General features: G+C 49.6%; 1 protein-coding gene across 1 annotated transcript in view; it reads right to left on the reverse strand.

Annotated features, from left to right (window-relative positions):
* Positions 1–672: 672 nt before the first annotated feature.
* The window catches only part of LOC143956879 (uncharacterized), a 78,427-nt gene continuing 55,482 nt past the window's right edge, over positions 673–23,617 (reverse strand). The window contains exons 11-12 of the mRNA XM_077467043.1: positions 4,204–4,310; positions 673–880 (exon numbers count right to left, since the gene is read on the reverse strand). Of these exons, the coding sequence (XP_077323169.1) occupies positions 727–880; positions 4,204–4,310 (261 nt within the window). The 3' untranslated portion in view covers positions 673–726. The remainder of the gene's footprint in view (positions 881–4,203; positions 4,311–23,617) is intronic.

The raw sequence follows: 23,617 nt of genomic DNA on the forward strand, positions 1-23,617 counted from the left end.
AGAAGGCAAAAACGTAGCCCAAAAGAAAGCATCTGAATCTCTGCCTTAGAGAAAATGAATGAGATGACAAATGAATGACTTCCAGTCCAACTTGGTCTTGGGGGGGCTTCCATTCCCTTTCCAGTTTTTGGTGTGTGTTCTACTTGTATATCTAAGCCCTTGTACACACGGTCGGACATTCCGACAACCAAATCCGTCGAATTTTGTTCGACGGATTTTGTCCGAAACTGTTGCATACACAAGTTGTCAGAAAATCCGATCGTACTTAACGTGATGGCGTTATTTTGTTAGGACGGGACTACGTTCAGGCTAGTAGCCAATAGCTTTGGTCTAGGAATTTGATCTGAGCATGCGTGGCACTTTGTCTGATTGGAATTCTCTACACATGATCGGACAAAGTCCGATCGGATCATGTTGTCGGAAAATTTTATAGCCCAGCTGGAAAACTTGATCCGTCGGATACTCCGACGGAAACAGTCCGATGGAGCCCACACACTGTCGGATTATCCGACAACACGGTCCTATCGGACATTGTCCATCGGAATGTCCGACCGTGTGTACAAGGGCTTATACTGTATATTATATTATTATCATAGTTATTATATATTAGAACCAGTATAGTCCCAGTACTAGAAGACAATACACAAAAACTGCCAATGGGGACGCGGCGCGTTATTGTATGAGGCCGGCTGTATTGTTTATTGATATGTTTTCAGATTTTCGGCATTACAGGAGAATGCGTTTGTTCTCACAGATGTACATAAATTTGTGGGAACACTTGTCATGACTCCATGAATGTTCTTTTAACAAATAGGCACACTCATCTTTTTTTTTTAGATCAGAAGCTGGCCAAGGATAAGGACCGCCATACTGCCAATGCCTGCAGGAAAACAAGAAACATTAATGACCATGCAAACACAGATAATCTGAACAGCGGGGTCTTAAAGCGGTTGTAAAGGCAGAAGGTACATTCTATGCATTAAGATTAAAAAAACCTTCTGTGTGCAGCAGCCCCCCAGCCCCCTAATACTTACCCGAGCCCGACCTCTCTCCAGCGATATCTACGAGTTCCTCGACCATCCAGGATTCTCCTCCTGATTGGCTGAGACACAGAAACGGTGCCATTGGCTCCCACTGCTGTCAATCAAAGTCAGTTTGCCAATCAAGAGAGAGGGGGGAGAGAAATGTGTGAATGGACACAGGGAGCTGTGACTCGGCTCGGGTGCCCCCATAGCAAGCTGCTTGCTGTGGGGGCACTCTGCAGGAGGGAGGGGCCAGGAGCAACAAAGAGGGACCAGAGAAGAGGAGGATCCGGCTGCTCTGTGCAAATCCACTGCAACAGAGCAGGTAAGTATAACATGTTTTTTAATTTTTACAGAAAAAAAAAACTAGACTTTATAATACCTTTAAAGTGGACATACAGTAGACTCCAAAAAATTAAGATTTGCTATCTTAGAGAACATCTAAAAATGTTTATTACGCCTATTACAGATGGACTGCAGGCGTGTTTGGGATCCTAATCCCAACACCACCTCCCCGATCCCACCAGGAAGCCAAAACTGCACACCGCTAATCACAGGCAGTGAGACATTTCCTGGTCTGGGGAGCTGCGGACCTGGAAATGTCTCACTGCCTGTGATTAGCGGGGTGCAGTTTTTCGGCTTCCTGCTGGGATCTGGCAGGTGGATTGGGACTAGGATCAGAACACGCCTGAGCCCATCTCTAGTGCCTAAGCATTACCCTAAATTTAGTCCATTATAACTTTTGAAACCTATCAGTGTGCTTCCAGTGTTTAGGCACTTCTCATATTGCTTCCAGTGTTTAGGCACTTTTCATATCAATCTTCATATCAGTGCACTTCCTTTGCCTAGGCACTCCTGTTCTGTATCCTCATATCTGTATATCTGGAGAGCGAGAACATCTCACTAGATTTGAACTGAGATTTGGTGACTACGGTACTGTACTGTCCTCTATTCTCCTTGCTGGAGGGGAAACTGTACCTGAGTGTAGGCAGATGTAGTTCAACCTCTGTGCACAGGTGGTGCTGTTACCGCAGCCATCATGTAGAGAAGAGGGAGAACCAGGGGAGAACCAGGGAACTGATGAGGCCGCAAGGCCTCATCAGGGGAGCAGCCATCCGATTGGACACTGCTGCTCTGGGTGATCACTGCAACCATCTTTAGTATGGAGAGTGCTAATAAATAGCGCTGCCTCACTACAGTTGGTGCACATTTGGGAACTGGCTAGGTAAGGGCAGGAACCCCCTGGTGAGGGACAGTGTGTCTAGTGTAGGGAAAGGTTCCAGAGGAGGAGGGAAAAGTAGGGATGGCATGTCAAGCCTTCAGATAGGAATTCTTTGCATGTTTGGATGTCTTGCTGCTAAACCACCTTCCAACCATCTCCTTTGTCATATGCTGCCAGGTACCGTGAGGCCGCGTACACACGGGCGGACTGTTCGCCCAACTTTGTTCGTCAAACAGTTTGACAAACAGTCCGCTCAAAATTAGCATGAGCGGACTTGACTACACACGATGAACGAACAGTCCGCTGAAACCGTGCGCGATGACGTGAACGGCACGTACGACGGGACGAAAAATACGACGTCCTATACACTGCAATGCAACCTTCGCCGTGTAAATTCTTTCTGAGCATGCGCGAGACTTAGTTTGACGAACAAGCCTACACACGAGCGGACTGTCTAACGGGAATTCCGAAAAACTTTGTTAGTCAGACTGTCCGCTGAAACTGTCCGCTGAAGCCCACACACGAGCGGACTGTCCGCTGAAACACTGTTCAGCGGACAAAGTTGGGCGAACAGTCCGCCCGTGTGTACGCGGCCTTAGCCTTCCAGAATATCTTCTGGAGACTGCGCTTTGCAAAACCTTCTGTACAGTACTGTGAAATGGATTTGGCTGTGGTATACAGGACTGTAGCCACCATGCTGGAAATATGTATGAATACCTTTTTCTTTGGCCTCCATGTGCATTTTATCCACGTTGGGTACCAAACACATGGCACCACCTGTATGAAGACCTGCAATACAAGAATTTATCTGCTTCATCCATTATGGGCATCTTTGCGTTGTCCACCCCTCCTGCCGCTTCTTAAAGTGGAACTTAAAAAGGAAGTTCCACTGATCCTCCTCCCCCGCCTGTATTGGAAACTTCTTTCCAGGGAGTGGGTACCTATTTCTGACAGGCACTCACTTCCAATCTTCTAGCCCAAACAAGAGGGGAAGTTCGGGCCCCGCTACTTCCTACCCTCAACCTCTTGGGACACATCACATGATTGTGGAGCATTCAGAATGTGCAGCACGTCTTGCACATGAGCAGTGCAGATAGGCTGCGAAACAGCAGGAAGTCACAGCTAGCTTCCAACAGTCAAGACGGCAGTGCCGGGACCCAAGGGTCAGAAAAGAACCGACCATGGTGAAGATGGCGCTGGATCCCTGAGCTGGTAAGTGTCTATTAAAAGTCAGCAGCTACAGTATTTGTAGCTGCAGGCCTTTAAGTTGTTGTTTTTTTATGACTGAAGTTTCTTTTTAAATTTTACCACATTAGACATTCAGGGGCGGAGCTCTGGCACCAAGATGGCCACCTCCACACAGTAACACATTGCAGAACAAGCGATTATAAGTCAGTAATGGGGAAAAGATCAGCTGCAGGGAGATCACATGCAACACCAGTGACTGGTCCGTTGCCCTCTGCTTGCCTTGGTTGGGCACAGCTTCCACTGTCCAAAACTCCAATATTAAATGATCACCAAATTGAATTGCTATGTCATGTGAAATTACTGCTTATTATATTGCCAAGTCCGATCCCTTAGGGCCGGTTCACACAGCGGGCGATGCAAGGCGACACGACTCGCCTCGCCTCGCTCCCGCAAGTCGCCCCCGTTCTGTACAATGGAACCGTTCTGAGAGGAGCGACTCGAGTCGCTCCGACTCAGAAAAAAGGTTCCTGTACTACTTCTGGGCGACTTCGGGGGCGACTTGCATTGACTTCTATACAGAAGTCCTCTGCAAGTCGCCGCTGAGGTCGCCGCAGGTCGCGGCGAGGCAAGTCGGAGACGCCTCGCCGCGCCTGCAGTGTGAACCGGCCCTTACTTCACAGAAAAAACACAAAAGAGCCATTTTGCTATAATGTAGCTTTTAGCTTTGGAAGTCATATGAGAAGGAATTGGAGAAGGAGGGAAGGGACTTACGTTGGAGTCATCTCATAAGAAGTGTCGTCCACCCATTTCCAGATTCCTCGCTCTTCTGCAAGACCGATCCATGTGACCTCCTGCTCCGAAAAGTGATAAAGAAAATTCTTTGGAAAGAAAAAAAAAAGACAGAATCTGTTACCATGGGAGATTTTATTGCATTTGTTTCTTTTTTATTGTAATGTCGGAACACCCCCACAGCCAGATGTGTAAAATCCCAAGTTCTTTACTTATACATTGAGATTTAATGATTCAGTCAAGCAGGTGTGTGTGGTCACATGGGGTAGATTTTGTAAAGTCATGACTTATTTACCCATATCCAAGTCTATCCAACCGATACCTGGTCCATACCTCACAGTGCTCAGTTATACCTACAAAAGCCGGTTGAGAAACTGGATTCAGATTATCCATAGATCAATCAGATTGTGATGAGTCACAGTGGATCCTGAAAGGCTGCTCTTATTGTAAGCAGGGTGTCCCTAAAGCAAGGGCCCCTGATTTGAGGATTCACGTGTGCAAAGTTCAATGAGGGCATCATACAAAAGTGTTCAAAAAGCATGGATATTTATTCACATAAGGACAACATAGAACAGCCAACACGTTTCAGGGTTTCAGTGTCGTCCCCCCCCGCTTCGGGACCTAACCACTTGCCGACCGGCTCACGCCGATATACGTCGGTAAAGTGGCACATTCCCGCAAAATAACGCATGGTTATGTTGTCCCCTTTAAGAGGCACGCACGCCCCTGCTACATGGTGGGGGACCCAATGCGCGGGGCACGAGAGCCATAACGGGGAATTGTGTGTGTAAACACCCAAATCCCTGTTCTGACAGGGGAGAGGAGACACATTGTTTGTTCCTAGTAAGTAGGAACAGCGATATGTCTCCTCCTCCAGTCAGTCTCATCCCCCCCACAGTAAGAAACACACACTAGGGAACACATTTAAACCCTTGATCGCCCCCTAGTTTTAACCTCTTCCCGGCCAGTGACAGTTACACAGTAATCAGTGCATTTTTATAGCACTGATCGCTGTATAAATGTCAATGGTCCCAAAAATGTGCCAAAAGTGTCCGATCTGGGGCGTGGTTTGCCATCGGAAGCGGATGGCTGCACATTGAAACAGCTCCTCTTCACCACGGGCAATCAGAGCTACAGTAGATATAGCAACAAGAAGCCTAATTTTTCACCGCCACCAGCATCCCCCACTGCAGGCACACTCCTGGATGCCGGGCAGAAAGAGAAAAGTGTGCACCCCTCTGGGAAAAATGACAGATTTCTTCTGTCGGCCGGGCCGCGGCAACAACCAAGATGGCGCCGGTGGACATACAGGACATACACGCGGCGCCCTGTCACATCACAGCGCCGCCTACGATGTGAATCCTGGCTGCAGACACAGGCAGGACCAGGGGATCTTCTCACCGCCATCCTCCTCATCATCAAGCCCAGTAAATTGCAAGCAGAAGAAGAATCTGCCACAGGAGGAAGGCTTGGAGGTAAGCGGCTCAGGTTCCTCCCCGGATGACACCAGGGAGTTACAGGACTCCATATCAGATTTTTCTACTGCCAACCAACCAGTCCTAGACACCACTTTAAAAGACATGCTAGTGTCTCTGTGCTCCACGCTGCATGCTGACATTTTGGCTTTGACACAGCAGTTTAAAACAGAGGTGTCTGCAGTGGCTAAAAGGGTTTCCCATATTGAATCAAAAATGGGGGAGTTCACAGCTACCTTTAATAACTTAGTAGTCGCTCATAACGACCGTGATGAAGATCTCCTGCAAATCAAAACAAAATTGGCGGACCTTGAAGATAGATCGAGAAGAAATAATGTTAAAATTAGAAGGATCCCTGAGTCTGTGAAACCCCCTGATCTGAAAGCATATTTTACCAATGTCATGAAAGCAGCTCTCCCTGAGGCACCATTAGAAGTCCTTTTAATAGATTGCATACACAGGCTGCCAAGGCCCAAGCATATACCCAATCACCTGCCCAGAGATACGATCGCCAGAATTAACTTTTACCATGTCAAAGATCAATTTATGATGGCCAGTAGACACTGTGAGGAATTACTAGAGGAAATATTGTGGTTGTTCAAGTCTATTTTTACCTCATCGGTACTTGTGTTCTTTCATTTTCTTATTGTTTGTTTAGTCACGATTAACGACTTCTTTTTTTTAATAAGGTTTCCTGTTAGAAAGTGAGTGCTGGAGAGCCCGCCTAGGATCACAACTGGCCTTTACTAACTGCCGCTCCACCAAGGACACGACCAGAGACAGCTAACTAATCTGTATATTTTAATAAAATGGAAGCACCACGGCTGACAGAGCCTGGAGGGAAAATACAATGTCTTTCACAATCTCTTTGCTTAATGTGAAGGGCCTGAACAGCCCCCCCCCCCCCAAAGGCAGATGGCGTGGAGGGAAGCAATTAATCTTAAAAGTGATATCATATGTTTCCAAGAAACACACTTTGTTTCCCACAAGCATCTATCTTTCCAACACCGCAATTTCCCTCATGTTCTCCTAGCTAGCGAATCTTCAAAAAAACGTGGAGTGGCAATAGCCATCAAAAACTAAATCCAATTCAAGCAACTGGACACGTATATGGATGACATGGGAAGGTATCTCACACTGATCTGTGACATTAACAACACTAGTTATACCATAGTTAACTTATACCTCCCTAACGTGAGGCAAGTGTCTGCTCTACACAGGATTTGGAAAAAAGTTTTGACTATGAAACAAGGGCATGTGATCCTATGCGGAGATTTTCAATGCAATTCCAAACAAGGATCTGGATCTTTCTAGCGATACACTTCATCAGCATCGGAGAGAGACATTAGCCCAATTCATCTCAACCACAGGGCTATTTGACATTTGGAGGTGCCAACACTCATCCGAGAAAGAATTCACCTTTTTCTCCAATGTATACCATACTTATTCTCGTATTGACTTAATTCTGGTCGATAAATTTTTGTTACAAAAGGTAACTAAGTCAAATTTTCACTATCACGTGGTCTGACCACACCCCCAATTTCCATCAGTGTGAGGGATATTTGCACCGAAACCAGGGCTAATAGATGGAGCAATGACGTGTACACGATTTCTCAACCAGATAACGTCAAACTGATTCTCAAAAATCTCAAATAATTTTTTGACATTAATGCCCCTTCGGTCGAAGATCCATTCACACTATGGAACACTCACAAGGTTTACATGAGGGAGCTGCTCATCCAACTAAGTAATAGGTATAAAAAACAGTGGACAAAGCGGCTCAATGACCTGCTACTTACTATACAACAGCTAGAGAAACTTCACAAACACAATAAAACTCCAAAGACCCGGGATCAATTATTCCATGCTAGACAGGACTTGTGTACCCTCCTGGTATCCCAACATGACAGTCAATTGAGAGCACTAAAAGCCAGTTCATATCGCTGTGGAAATAGGGCAGGGAAATTACTATCTAGGCAATTGAAAGAAAAAATAGCCAAACAAAAAATCCCTTATATCTACAACCCTAAAAACGGGGCTTAGGCCGCGTACACACGGGCGGACTGTTCGCCCAACTTTGTCCGCTGAACAGTGTTTCAGCGGACAGTCCGCTCGTGTGTGGGCTTCAGCGGACAGTTTCAGCGGACTGTTTGACGAACAAAGTCTTACGGAATTTCCGTAAAACTGTTCGCTGAAACTTGGTTTCAGCGGACAGTCCGCCCGTGTGTGGGCCAGTCCGCTGTACTTTCGAAATGAGCGGACTGTTCCCGCCCGGAGAAAAGTCTGCTCATTTCGAGCGCGTCTCCAGGTAGGCGGGGCCCGCGAAGGAGACGTCGCGGGCTCCGCCGCCTGGTATGGACTTAAAGGGGAACTCCAACGCCGAAAAAAATCGGCGTGGGGGTCCCCCCAAAGTCCACAACTGACCCTTGTCCGAGCACGCTACCCGGCCGGCCAGGAAAGGGGGGCGAGCGAGCGTACCCCCCCCCTCCTGAGCCGTACCAGGCCGCGTGCCCTCAACATGGGGGGTGCCTTGGGGAAGGGGGGGCCGCGTGGCCCCCCCACCCCAAAGCACCTTGTCCCCATGTTGATGAGGACAATCTCCTCTTCCCGACAACCCTGGCCGTTGGTTGTCGGGGTCTGCGGCCGGGGGGCTTATCGGAATCCGGGAGCCCCCTTTAATAAGGGGGCCCCCGGATACCGGCCCCCCACCCTATGTGAATGAGTATGGGGTACAATGTACCCCTACCCATTCACCTGTAAAATAAAAGTACCCAAAAAAAAAACACAACACACGAGATAAAATACTTTATTGCACAGCTCCGGGGGTCTTCCGTCTTCGGGGGTCTTCTCGCCGGACTCCTCCGCTATCTTCTTGTAGCTCTTTTGCTAGCGGAGGAGTCCGGCTTTCTTCCTCCCCGCCGCCGGCCTCTTCTCCCGACTTCGGGGGTCTTGTCCCCCTCTTCGGTTCTTCTGCCGGGCCACCGCGCCTTCTTATAGCTCTTTTGCAGGCGGTGGCCCGGTCTTCTGTCGCCGCTGTCGACATCGCCGTCGCCTTCCGTTCTTCCTCTTCTTCTTCTTCTTCTTCTTCTTCTCCAGGAGATGTTGACACGTCGCTCTCTCCGGCCGGAATGCCAGAGCCGCGCTGCGCGGCCACTTATATAGTGACAATGGGGCGGTGTCACATGGTATATGTCACATGGGTTGGTCACATGGGTTGATGTCACATGGGGACTATGACATCGTAAGGGGGCGGGGTCACCATGTGACCAACCCATGTGACATATACCATGTGACACTGCCCCATTGTCACTATATAAGTGGCCGCGCAGCGCGGCTCTGGCATTCCGGCCGGAGAGAGCGACGTGTCACCATCTCCTGGAGAAGAAGAAGAAGAAGAAGAAGAAGAAGAACGGAAGGCGACGGTGACAGCGGCGACAGAAGACCGGGCCACCGCCTGCAAAAGAGCTATAAGAAGGCGCGGTGGCCCGGCAGAAGAACCGAAGAGGGGGACAAGACCCCCGAAGTCAGGAGAAGAGGCCGGTGGCGGGGAGGAAGAAAGCCGGACTCCTCCGCTAGCAAAAGAGCTACAAGAAGATAGCGGAGGAGTCCGGCGAGAAGACCCCCAAAGACGGAAGACCCCCGGAGCTGTGCAATAAAATATTTTATCTCGTGTGTTGTGTTTTTTTTTGGGTACTTTTATTTCACAGGTGAATGGGTAGGGGTACATTGTACCCCATACTCATTCACATAGGGTGGGGGGCCGGTATCTGGGGGCCCCCTTATTAAAGGGGGCTCCCGGATTCCGATAAGCCCCCCGCCCGCAGACCCCGACAACCAACGGCCAGGGTTGTCGGGAAGAGGCCCTTGTCCTCATCAACATGGGGACAAGGTGCTTTGGGGTGGGGGGGCCGCGCGGCCCCCTCTTCCCCAAGGCACCCCCCATGTTGAGGGCACGCGGCCTGGTACGGCTCAGGAGGGGGGGCGCGCTCGCTCGCCCCCCTTTCCTGGCCGGCCGGGTAGCGTGCTCGGACAAGGGTCTGTTGTGGACTTTGGGGGAACCCCCACGCCGATTTTTTTCGGCGTTGGAGTTCCCCTTTAAGTCCATTCCAGGCGGCGGAGCCCCGCCTACCTTGACACGCGCTCGAAATGAGCGGACTGTCCTCCTCGTGTGTGGGCGAGTCCGTTCATTTCAAAAGTTGCGCGGACTTAGTACGACGAACTTAGTCCGCTCAAAAAGTGCCGTGTGTGGGCAAGTTCGTTCATTCAAAAGTTTGAGCGGACTGTTTGACGAACTTAGTTTCGGCAGACAGTCCGCCCGTGTGTACGCGGCCTTAGAGTTACTAACAGATTATTATAAGGCACTATACAATCTCAGAAATGACCCCGATACTCACCAGCTCACAGATAAAGAATAATGAATTCCTCAAATCTGTAAATCTACCTGTAATCGCTCAAAACAATTTACTCCACCTAAACCAACCATTCACAGTAGCAAAAAAAGAGAAAACAATCAGAAGTCTACCCCACAATAAATCCCCAGGCCCAGACGGTTATACATCGAAATATTACCAATTATTCAGCAACTCTTTCACCATACTTAAAGCAGGTCTTTGATGCCACAATGTCCAATGCTAACTTTCCACCAGAAACGCTTACGGCTACAATAATAACATTACCTAAACCAGGTAAAGAACCGAATGTGCCTCAGAATTTCAGACCTATCTTGCTACTGAATGTGGATGTAAAAGTGTATGCCAAGCTCATTGCAAATAGATTAACAAGTTTACTTCCACATTTAATCAATCAAACCCAGGTGGGATTTGTATCGGGTCGCCAGGCCACAGATGCTACTAGAAGAATGGTGAACCTGGTGCACTTGGTGGAAGAATCCGGGAGGTCTTCTCTGCTTCTCACCCTGGATGCAGAGAAGGCCTTCGATAGGGTGCATTGGGAAGTATCTTAGGGGGGTGCTTGAGAAGTTTGGCATGACGGGCCCAATCCAAAGAGCAATTAGTGCACTATGCTCCTCCCCCTCAGCCTTTGTATTTGCAGAAGGAATGTTTTCTAAAAATTTCCTGATCACAAATGGGACCCGACAGGGTTGCCCCCTGTCACCGTTGATTTTCGCCCTAGTCATGGAACCCCTGGACGAAAGGATTAGATCTAACCCTGACATCACAGGCATCACTTCCCAGAACATTAAACACAAAATATCACTATTCGCAGATGATGTCATCTTAACACTATCCAACCCTTCCCTTCTGAAAGCTCACAAAGAACTCCTACAATTTAGCAAAGTGGCTTACAATAAAGTTAATGTCTCCAAATCCAGCATATTAGGCATAGCAATTAGTGATGGACGAACTTCCGACGGGACGTTTCGCGAACGCGAAACGCGAACGGACACAAACGTTCGCGAAAACGACCGTTCGCCGCGGGCTCCATTGACTTCAATGGGAGGCGAATTTCGCAAACCTTTAGGTCGAATTTGCGGCCACGGGGTAATTATTAGGGGGTAGCACGTAGTCCCACCACCTGGACAATAGCATAATACATGTATGAGGTGAATTTGGGATCGATAACTACAAGCATTTTTTTTTTATTTGGGAAATTGTTCTGACAATTCAGGACTATGGAGCTAATGAAGGCAATGGAGGAGAGGGAAGGTCAGGGACCAGGGTAGGCAAACAAGAGGGTGCAGGAGATACAGAGCACTGACAGCAGCACCGTAATACAGAGCACTGACATCAGCACCGTGACATACAGCGCTGACAGCAGCTCCGTGACATACAGCGCTGACAGCAGCTCCGTGACATACAGCGCTGACAGCAGCTCCGTGACATACAGCGCTGACAGCAGCTCCGTGACATACAGCGCTGACAGCAGCTCCGTGACATACAGCGCTGACAGCAGCACCGTGACATACAGCGCTGACAGCAGCTCCGTGACATACAGCGCTGACAGCAGCTCCGTGACATACAGCGCTGACAGCAGCTCCGTGACATACAGCACTGACAGCAGCTCCGTGACATACAGCGCTGACAGCAGCTCCGTGACATACAGCGCTGACAGCAGCACCGTGACATACAGCGCTGACAGCAGCTCCGTGACATACAGCGCTGACAGCAGCTCCGTGACATACAGCGCTGACAGCAGCTCCGTGACATACAGCGCTGACAGCAGCTCCGTGACATACAGCGCTGACAGCAGCTCCGTGACATACAGCGCTGACAGCAGCACCGTGACATACAGCGCTGACAGCAGCTCCGTGACATACAGCGCTGACAGCAGCTCCGTGACATACAGCGCTGACAGCAGCTCCGTGACATACAGCACTGACAGCAGCTCCGTGACATACAGCGCTGACAGCAGCTCCGTGACATACAGCGCTGACAGCAGCACCGTGACATACAGCGCTGACAGCAGCTCCGTGACATACAGCGCTGACAGCAGCTCCGTGACATACAGCGCTGACAGCAGCTCCGTGACATACAGCGCTGACAGCAGCTCCGTGACATACAGCGCTGACAGCAGCTCCGTGACATACAGCGCTGACAGCAGCTCCGTGACATACAGCGCTGACAGCAGCTCCGTGACATACAGCGCTGACAGCAGCTCCGTGACATACAGCGCTGACAGCAGCTCCGTGACATACAGCGCTGACAGCAGCTCCGTGACATACAGCGCTGACAGCAGCTCCGTGACATACAGCGCTGACAGCAGCTCCGTGACATACAGCGCTGACAGCAGCACCGTAAGCAGCCCCAGGAGGAAGTCAGCACAGCACAGGGATGGTGTGATCCCCTCATAATAAGAACCCCCAGGAGGAAGTCAGCACAGCACAGGGATGGTGGGAGCCCCTCATAATAAGAACACCCAGGAGGAAGTCAGCACAGCACAGGGATGGTGGGAACCCCTCATAATAAGCAGCCCCAGTAGAAATATGACACCGCTCAACCTCTTCAAAGAGGAGGGTAGGGGCATATAGTACGGTGTGCTTTTTTGGGTCAGGGAAGTGAGCCAAATGAATTAAGAAGGTCTGTGTGCTTGATTCCAAAAATTGTTTATAGACATATACATGGTCTACTGATCACATGTGTTGAATTCCTCCGAGATCCATGCCTCATTCATTTTTAGAAATGTGAGGTAGTTAACACTGTGGTGAGCTAGGCGAGTACGCTTATCGGTCACAATCCCCCCTGCTGCGCTGAACGTCCTTTCGGACAGGACACTGGATGAGGGGCAAGCCAACAGTTCGATTGCAAATTGGGCAAGCTCTGGCCAGAGGTCAAGCCTGCCCACCCAGTAGTCTAGGGGTTCATCACTCCTCAGAGCGTCCACATCGGCCGTTAACCCAATGTAGTCGGACACCTGACGGTCTAGGCGTTCCCTGATGCTGGATCCGGATGACACCTGTCGATGGGTCGGCTGAAAGAATGACCTCATATCCGAAGTCACCAACACATCTTCAAACCGGCCTCTTCTTGCAGGCGCTGTTGGATTGGTACCCGCAAATCCTTCTCTGGGAGTGGGAATTGCTCCTCTGCCAGCGCACGCAAAAGCAGAATGCAGCATTTCTCGAAGCAAGGCCTGGAAGTGCTGCATTCTGACAGCCCTCTGCGACGGCGGTAACATTTCCGCCATTTTGTGTTTGTACCGGGGGTCTAAGTACGTTGCCACCCAGTACTGGTCCTTGACCCTCATGCTTTTTATACGGGGGTCCCTATTAAAACACTGGAGCATGAAGGCCCCCATTTGCACTAAAGTGGAAGCGGTGTGGTGGCCTGGCTCCTGCTCATCATCCAGGATAATGTCGTCCTCTTCATTCTCCTCTCCCCATCCTCGCACAACAGGGATCCCAGAAAGGTTTAAAGCATGCTCTTCTTGCTCCTGCTCATCCGCCCCGGCACCATCCTCCTCTGACTCCTCATCAGACTCCTGTTGTTGACTTGTCTCAGATAGAGTAGCCCCCCCTGGGAATTCATCCAGCATTGCGACTTCCTCATCTTCCCGCTCCTGCTCCTCCACAGCCTGATCAATGACACGACGCAATGCACGCTCCAGAAAGAAGGCATAAGGTACCATGTCACTGATGGCGCCATGGCTGCGACTGACCAGTTTGGTGATCTCCTCAAATGGCCGCAGAAGTCTGCATGTGTCGCGCATGAGCAGCCACTGGCGCGGTGAAAAAAAACCCAGCTCCCCAGAACCGTTTCTTTCGCAGAGTTCATACAGGTAGACGTTAACTGCACGTTTCTGCTGGAGCAGCCTATCAAGCATATAGAAGGTTGAGTTCCATCGCGTCGGGCAATCGCAAATAAGACGTCTGACCGGCAGATGGTGTCGCCGCTGAATGTCAGCAAGGCGAGCCATGGCCGTGTAAGATCTTCTGAAATGGGCCGAGATTTTCCTTGCCTGCCGCAAGATGTCCTGGACCCCAGGGTATTTGACAAGGAATCGCTGCACGACCAAGTTTAAGACGTGTGCCATGCACGGCACGTGCGTGATTTTGCCCTGTTTCAATGCGCTAAGCAGATTGGCACCGTTGTCACACACCACTTTACCAACTGTCAAATTGAGCGGTGTTAGCCACTCATCTGCCTGTGAACGCAAAGCTGAAAGGAGTGCCGGGCCAGTGTGGCTCTTTGCTTCCAGGCACAACAGACGCAGCACGGCATGGCAACGTCTCACCTGGCATGTGGAATAGGTTCTGGGGAGCTTGGGCGGTGCAGTGGAAGAGACGCTAGCAGCGGAAAAGGAGGAGGCAGCTGAGGAGGAGAGGGAGGAGGATGGAGTAGGAGGAGGAGAAGAAGAGTCAGGCCTGCATGCAATCCGTGGCGGTAAAACCAAATCTACACGGGTGCCACGGGTTACATGCTTGACGGCCGTCAGAAGGTTCACCCAGTGGGCAGTAAAACTGATATACCTTCCCTGCCCGTGTTTGCTAGACCACGTGTCTGTGGTCAGATGTATCTTGGCACCGACACTGTGTGCCAGAGATACATTCACTTGCCGCTGAACATGGCCATATAGCTCTGGGATGCCCTTCTCTGAGAAATACTTCCTTCCTGGGACCTTCCATTGTGGTGTTCCAATGGCCACAAATTTGCGAAAGGCCTCCGAGTCCACCAGTTTATATGGCAGTAGTTGGCGGGCTATGAGTTCTGACAAGCCAGCCGCCAACCGTTGGGCAAGAGGGTTATCCGGCGTCATCATTTTTTTACGCTCAAACATTAGGCCCACGGAAGCCTGCCTTTTTGCAGAAAAATGTGAGCTTGGCGTGATGGAAGGTGGAGTGGAGGACAATTGTGAGGAGAGAGGAGAAGGAGAAGTAGAAGACGAGGCTGGACGGTGAGAGCCTGCAGTGTGGCTTTGTGTGTTCCGTTGCTCCCACTGGGCTCGGTGATGGCTGCTCATGTGCCTTCTTAAGGCGGTCGTCCCTAGGTGAGTATTGGGCTTACCGCGACTAACGCGTTGACTGCAAAGATTGCAGATGGCAACGCTATTGTCAGCAGCGGACACGTTAAAAAAAGCCCACACTGCGGAGCCATGTGCCGGTGTCCTGGGAGCGCCAGATGTGACCGTACATGGTCGATGACTCGCTCCTGATACATTTGCAGTCTGCTTTGTCCCTGCTGTGCAATGTAAGTCATTGCTGCTTCTCCTCCCTATCTGCTGGTCCATATCTCCCTCTGAACTCCCCTCCTCTTCCTCTCTTGTGGGCACCCACGTGACATCACTAGACACGTCATCATCAACGTCACCTTCCCCACCGCTATAAGTAGAGTAGGCAGCAACACCGGGGACCAACCTCCTCCTTGGGCTGATCTGGGTACTGGCGTCAGACTGCTGAGTAGCGCTTGTTGCTACCTCCTCTTCCTGATCCAATACCAAGAGTGGCTGCGCATCAGAAATGTCCTCTTGATATGGATCGGAAAATAATTCCAGTGACTCAAGCGGAAGGTATGTGGTGGTGGTGGTGGTGGTCGTGTTGTTGGTGGTAGTGTCTTTGGGGGTGCACATAGCAGAGAGTGAAGAAGAGGGTGCAGATCGAGAGGATGAGGAGGGTGCAGAAGAGTAAGGCTGAGCGAGCCACTCAACCAAGTCTGGTGCATCCTTTAAAGTAATTGAACGCACCTTCTGCAACTTCCCACTTTGGCTCAAGCCTGTTGCTCCTGCCCTACCCCTACCACCCCTGCGGAAGGGCCTGCCTCTTCCTCTGCATGTCATTTTTTAAATGACCCTGTGACAAAACTCTTAGTCCCTATACCGCTGAAGGACTGCTGCAGTATAGGTGAGCGGTCAGCAGTGGTGCACGTCAACCCTATCTATTGTGGACCTATAGCGGTCCTTACAGAACAGCAGACTGTACCGCACTCAAGCCTATGTACCGTAGCACCCTATACCAAGTTACCAGTCCTTATAAGAACTTTTGTGGACCAAGCAGGTTGTGTATTAGTGTTTAGCAGACTGTACGTCAGTCCCTATACCGCTGAAGGACTGCTGCAGTATAGGGCAGCGGTCAGCAGTGGTGCACGTCAACCCTATCTATTGTGGACCGATAGCGGTCCTTACAGAACAGCAGACTGTACCGCACTCAAGCCTATGTACCGTAGCACCCTATACCAAGTTACCAGTCCTTATAAGAACTTTTGTGGACCAAGCAGGTTGTGTATTAGTGTTTAGCAGACTGTACGTCAGTCCCTATACCGCTGAAGGACTGCTGCAGTATAGGGCAGCGGTCAGCAGTGGTGCACGTCAACCCTATCTATTGTGGACCGATAGCGGTCCTTACAGAACAGCAGACTGTACCGCACTCAAGCCTATGTACCGTAGCACCCTATACCAAGTTACCAGTCCTTATAAGAACTTTTGTGGAACAAGCAGGTTGTGTGTTAGTGATTAGCAGACTGTACGTCAGTCCCTATACCAATGAAGGACTGCTGCAGTATAGGGCAGCGGTCAGCAGTAGTGCACGGCAACCCTATGTATTGTGGACCGATAGCGGTCCTTACAGAACAGCAGACTGTACCGCACTCAAGCCTATGTACCGTAGCACCCTATACCAAGTTACCAGTCCTTATAAGAACTTTTGTGGACCAAGCAGGTTGTGTATTAGTGTTTAGCAGACTGTACGTCAGTCCCTATACCGCTGAAGGACTGCTGCAGTATAGGGCAGCGGTCAGCAGTGGTGCACGTCAACCCTATCTATTGTGGACCGATAGCGGTCCTTACAGAACAGCAGACTGTACCGCACTCAAGCCTATGTACCGTAGCACCCTATACCAAGTTACCAGTCCTTATAAGAACTTTTGTGGACCAAGCAGGTTGTGTATTAGTGTTTAGCAGACTGTACGTCAGTCCCTATACCGCTGAAGGACTGCTGCAGTATAGGGCAGCGGTCAGCAGTGGTGCACGTCAACCCTATCTATTGTGGACCGATAGCGGTCCTTACAGAACAGCAGACTGTACCGCACTCAAGCCTATGTACCGTAGCACCCTATACCAAGTTACCAGTCCTTATAAGAACTTTTGTGGAACAAGCAGGTTGTGTGTTAGTGATTAGCAGACTGTACGTCAGTCCCTATACCAATGAAGGACTGCTGCAGTATAGGGCAGCGGTCAGCAGTAGTGCACGGCAACCCTATGTATTGTGGACCGATAGCGGTCCTTACAGAACAGCAGACTGTACCGCACTCAAGCCTATGTACCGTAGCACCCTATACCAAGTTACCAGTCCTTATAAGAACTTTTGTGGACCAAGCAGGTTGTGTATTAGTGTTTAGCAGACTGTACGTCAGTCCCTATACCGCTGAAGGACTGCTGCAGTATAGGGCAGCGGTCAGCAGTGGTGCACGTCAACCCTATCTATTGTGGACCGATAGCGGTCCTTACAGAACAGCAGACTGTACCGCACTCAAGCCTATGTACCGTAGCACCCTATACCAAGTTACCAGTCCTTATAAGAACTTTTGTGGACCAAGCAGGTTGTGTATTAGTGTTTAGCAGACTGTACGTCAGTCCCTATACCGCTGAAGGACTGCTGCAGTATAGGGCAGCGGTCAGCAGTGGTGCACGTCAACCCTATCTATTGTGGACCGATAGCGGTCCTTACAGAACAGCAGACTGTACCGCACTCAAGCCTATGTACCGTAGCACCCTATACCAAGTTACCAGTCCTTATAAGAACTTTTGTGGAACAAGCAGGTTGTGTGTTAGTGATTAGCAGACTGTACGTCAGTCCCTATACCAATGAAGGACTGCTGCAGTATAGGGCAGCGGTCAGCAGTAGTGCACGGCAACCCTATGTATTGTGGACCGATAGCGGTCCTTACAGAACAGCAGACTGTACCGCACTCAAGCCTATGTACCGTAGCACCCTATACCAAGTTACCAGTCCTTATAAGAACTTTTGTGGACCAAGCAGGTTGTGTATTAGTGTTTAGCAGACTGTACGTCAGTCCCTATACCGCTGAAGGACTGCTGCAGTATAGGGCAGCGGTCAGCAGTGGTGCACGTCAACCCTATGTATTGTGGACCGATAGCGGTCCTTACAGAACAGCAGACTGTAACGCACTCAGGCCTATGTACCGTAGCACCCTATACCAAGTTACCAGTCCTTATAAGAACTTTTGTGGACCAAGCAGGTTGTGTGTTAGTGATTAGCAGACTGTACGTCAGTCCCTATACCAATGAAGGACTGCTGCAGTATAGGGCAGCGGTCAGCAGTAGTGCACGGCAACCCTATGTATTGTGGACCGATAGCGGTCCTTACAGAACAGCAGACTGTAACGCACTCAGGCCTATGTACCGTAGCACCCTATACCAAGTTACCAGTCCTTATAAAAACTTTTGTGGACCAAGCAGGTTGTGTGTTAGTGTTTAGCAGACTGTGCGTCAGTCCCTATACCGCTGAAGGACTGCTGCAGTATAGGGCAGCGGTCAGCAGTGGTGCACGTCAACCCTATCTATTGTGGACCGATAGCGGTCCTTACAGAACAGCAGACTGTACCGCACTCAAGCCTATGTACCGTAGCACCCTATACCAAGTTACCAGTCCTTATAAGAACTTTTGTGGACCAAGCAGGTTGTGTATTAGTGTTTAGCAGACTGTACGTCAGTCCCTATACCGCTGAAGGACTGCTGCAGTATAGGGCAGCGGTCAGCAGTGGTGCACGTCAACCCTATGTATTGTGGACCGATAGCGGTCCTTACAGAACAGCAGACTGTAACGCACTCAGGCCTATGTACCGTAGCACCCTATACCAAGTTACCAGTCCTTATAAGAACTTTTGTGGACCAAGCAGGTTGTGTGTTAGTGATTAGCAGACTGTACGTCAGTCCCTATACCAATGAAGGACTGCTGCAGTATAGGGCAGCGGTCAGCAGTAGTGCACGGCAACCCTATGTATTGTGGACCGATAGCGGTCCTTACAGAACAGCAGACTGTAACGCACTCAGGCCTATGTACCGTAGCACCCTATACCAAGTTACCAGTCCTTATAAGAACTTTTGTGGACCAAGCAGGTTGTGTGTTAGTGATTAGCAGACTGTACGTCAGTCCCTATACCAATGAAGGACTGCTGCAGTATAGGGCAGCGGTCAGCAGTAGTGCACGGCAACCCTATGTATTGTGGACCGATAGCGGTCCTTACAGAACAGCAGACTGTACCGCACTCAAGCCTATGTACCGTAGCACCCTATACCAAGTTACCAGTCCTTATAAGAACTTTTGTGGACCAAGCAGGTTGTGTATTAGTGTTTAGCAGACTGTACGTCAGTCCCTATACCGCTGAAGGACTGCTGCAGTATAGGGCAGCGGTCAGCAGTGGTGCACGTCAACCCTATGTATTGTGGACCGATAGCGGTCCTTACAGAACAGCAGACTGTAACGCACTCAGGCCTATGTACCGTAGCACCCTATACCAAGTTACCAGTCCTTATAAGAACTTTTGTGGACCAAGCAGGTTGTGTGTTAGTGATTAGCAGACTGTACGTCAGTCCCTATACCAATGAAGGACTGCTGCAGTATAGGGCAGCGGTCAGCAGTAGTGCACGGCAACCCTATGTATTGTGGACCGATAGCGGTCCTTACAGAACAGCAGACTGTAACGCACTCAGGCCTATGTACCGTAGCACCCTATACCAAGTTACCAGTCCTTATAAAAACTTTTGTGGACCAAGCAGGTTGTGTGTTAGTGTTTAGCAGACTGTGCGTCAGTCCCTATACCGCTGAAGGACTGCTGCAGTATAGGGCAGCGGTCAGCAGTGGTGCACGTCAACCCTATCTATTGTGGACCGATAGCGGTCCTTACAGAACAGCAGACTGTACCGCACTCAAGCCTATGTACCGTAGCACCCTATACCAAGTTACCAGTCCTTATAAGAACTTTTGTGGACCAAGCAGGTTGTGTATTAGTGTTTAGCAGACTGTACGTCAGTCCCTATACCGCTGAAGGACTGCTGCAGTATAGGGCAGCGGTCAGCAGTGGTGCACGTCAACCCTATGTATTGTGGACCGATAGCGGTCCTTACAGAACAGCAGACTGTAACGCACTCAGGCCTATGTACCGTAGCACCCTATACCAAGTTACCAGTCCTTATAAGAACTTTTGTGGACCAAGCAGGTTGTGTGTTAGTGATTAGCAGACTGTACGTCAGTCCCTATACCAATGAAGGACTGCTGCAGTATAGGGCAGCGGTCAGCAGTAGTGCACGGCAACCCTATGTATTGTGGACCGATAGCGGTCCTTACAGAACAGCAGACTGTACTGCACTCAGGCCTATGTACCGTAGCACCCTATACCAAGTTACCAGTCCTTATAAAAACTTTTGTGGACCAAGCAGGTTGTGTGTTAGTGTTTAGCAGACTGTGCGTCAGTCCCTATACCGCTGAAGGACTGCTGCAGTATAGGGCAGCGGTCAGCAGTAGTGCACGGCAACCCTATGTATTGTGGACCGATAGCGGTCCTTACAGAACAGCAGACTGTAACGCACTCAGGCCTATGTACCGTAGCACCCTATACCAAGTTACCAGTCCTTATAAGAACTTTTGTGGACCAAGCAGGTTGTGTGTTAGTGATTAGCAGACTGTACGTCAGTCCCTATACCAATGAAGGACTGCTGCAGTATAGGGCAGCGGTCAGCAGTAGTGCACGGCAACCCTATGTATTGTGGACCGATAGCGGTCCTTACAGAACAGCAGACTGTACCGCACCCAAGCCTATGTACCGTAGCACCCTAGACAGACCAAGTTACCAGTCCTGATAAAGAGCTTTGTGGAACAAGTGAGTTGTGAATGATTAGCAGACTGCAGCAGAAGGGCAGCAGTCAAGTATAATATTCTTTCTATATTTGGAAGAAAGAATATTATACGTGTACAAGCCTATTACCGTACCACTGATACCAGTCCTGAAAAGAACCTTTGTGGAACTAATAGTAACAGCAAGTCTTTAAAATTATCCTCACTGCCTGACACACTGCTTCCTGCCTGTCCCTATACAAATTGGCAAAAAAGAGTAGGCTGGAACGATTAGCTGGAACAGCTCTTTTGTGGACCTGATAGTAACAGCTAATGATGATGATGATGATGATGATGAAGAAAGACTAATCTGGCTGAGCTGTCCCTAAAATAGCAGCATACAGCGCTCTGTCCCTTTATCTAAACTGACAAAAGAAACTCAGGCTGCTGACCTAACACCTATACCAGTCCTGAAAAGAACTTTTGTGTACCAAATAGCTAGCGTTTTCTCTGTCCCTACTCCACACAGGATCCTTTCCCTACAGTGACAGAAGAAAGAATGTAAAATGGCCACCGGATCGGGTGTATTTATAGGTTAGGGGGAATGTCCAAGTGTCCATGAGCTGTCATGTCTCAATTGGTTGTCCTGTAACACATGATAAACGTGTCACGAAAGGTTAAAGTTCTTGTATACATTAAACACGTAAGTCCGCCGGGGCGAACGACGGAAAAAGGCGTTCGAACCCGCGGACGGCGAAAGTCGGAAATTCGCCGCGAAACGACCGCCGGGCGAACCGTTCGGCCATCACTAATAGCAATTGATGAGCCCCTCAGATCCTCCTTACAACAAGCACTGCCATACCAATGGGTTACTAAATCTATATCCTATTTGGGAATTCAGTTAACTTCACCCCTTACCAACTTATATCAAGCCAACTACCGATACTTACCGCTGATTGACTCTACCCAACAGGAGTTTACATAAATTTTAAAAAAAAATGTCCTCTCCTAGTGGCATTTAAAATGCTAATACTGCTAAAAATACTGTACTATTTTAGGGCACTTCCAGTCCCTGTTCCTAATGCATTCTTTACTACAATGCAAAAGAATGTGTCAAAATTGATATGGGCAGGCAAAAGGGCTAGACGTTCTCATACAATACAAAGGATGCATAAATCAGTAGGAGGGATGGGGTACCAGTTTTGATGGATTACTACACAGCAGCTGTCTTAGACCAACTCAAAGATTGGTTTACAACAACTGACTGAAAACCCTGGTGCCAATTGGAATTCACATGGCTACGCCAAGAGTCACCATTATCCCTTTTTATAGCTTCAAGTTTTCTTCCGAAAGGACATACTATAGACCACCCTACCATAAAGCAACAATCCAAGCCTGGACAGAACTCCAGGTGGCAGCAGATAAGTCCCTTCCACATATAAACATCCCTATTACACTAGAATCTATCAAGTGGGTAATCCCAAATAGTGATGGACGAACTTCCGACGGGACGTTTCGCGAACGCGAACCACGAATGCGGCCAAAAGTTCACGGCGGACCCCATTGACTTTAATGGCAGGCGAACCTTAAAAACCTCCAGGTCATATTTTCAGCCACAAAATACTTACTAGCTGTGCACACATAGTCCCACAACATGGACACTGACATAACAAAAGTATTAAGTGAATCTGGGATCGACAACGACAAGCATTCTTTTTTTATCTGTGAAATTTTGACAATTCAGGAGCGCATGAAGGCCATGGAGGAGAGGCAAGGTCAGGCCAGGTTATGTAGGGGGTGCAGGAGATGATCAGTGCCACAGTCAGGGCAGCGCAGTCCTGTGCCAGTGTCCCAGTGTGCCAATCACCTGTGCTTGAGCCCCTCCCTCTGCCTGGCCCTTACCCCCACCTATTCAGGGCTCCACTGCGGTGGTCCGGAAGTGCCAGTTCAGTGCTGATCCTCAGCCAGGGTGCTGGCACTGCCTGCTGGCTTCTCCGCTGCTATCTCCCTCACTGTCTGAAACCAGCACTGCGATAGAGACTAAGCACTAACACCAGCACCGTGATAGAGAGCACTGACACCAGCAACGAGATAGAGAGCACTGACACCAGCACCATGATAGAGAGCACTAACACCAGAACCATGAGAGAACTGACACCAGCACCGTGAGAGAACTGACACCAGCACTGTGATAGAGAGCACTGAGACCACACCAGCACAGAGATAAAGAGTACTGACACCAGCACCGAGATAGAGAGCACTGACACCAGCACCAAGATAGAGAGCACTGGCACCAGCACCGAGATAGAGAGCACTGACACCAGCACCATGATAGAGAGCACTGACACCACACCAGCACCGAGATAGAGAGCACTGACACCAGCACTGATACCAGCAACTCGCTGTGGGACCCAAAAATATGACACCGCTCAACCTCTTCAAACAGGAGGGTACGGGCATATAGTACGGTGTGCTTTTTTTGTACAAGGAAGTGAGCCAAATGTAGAAAAAAGGTCTGTGTGCTTGATTAAATAAATCGTTTATAGAGATATACATGGTCTACTGGTCATGTGTTGAATTCCTCCAAGATCCATGCCTCATTCATTTTTATAAATGTGAGGTAGTCAACACTGTCGTGAGCTAGGCGAGTGCGCTTATCGGTCACGATTCCCCCTGCTGC

Source organism: Lithobates pipiens, unplaced genomic scaffold (assembly GCF_037356315.1).
Source record: "Lithobates pipiens isolate NorthernLeopardFrog02 unplaced genomic scaffold, aLitPip1_a1.2 Scaffold_44, whole genome shotgun sequence".
In the NCBI taxonomy this organism is placed as follows: Eukaryota; Metazoa; Chordata; class Amphibia; order Anura; family Ranidae; genus Lithobates; species Lithobates pipiens.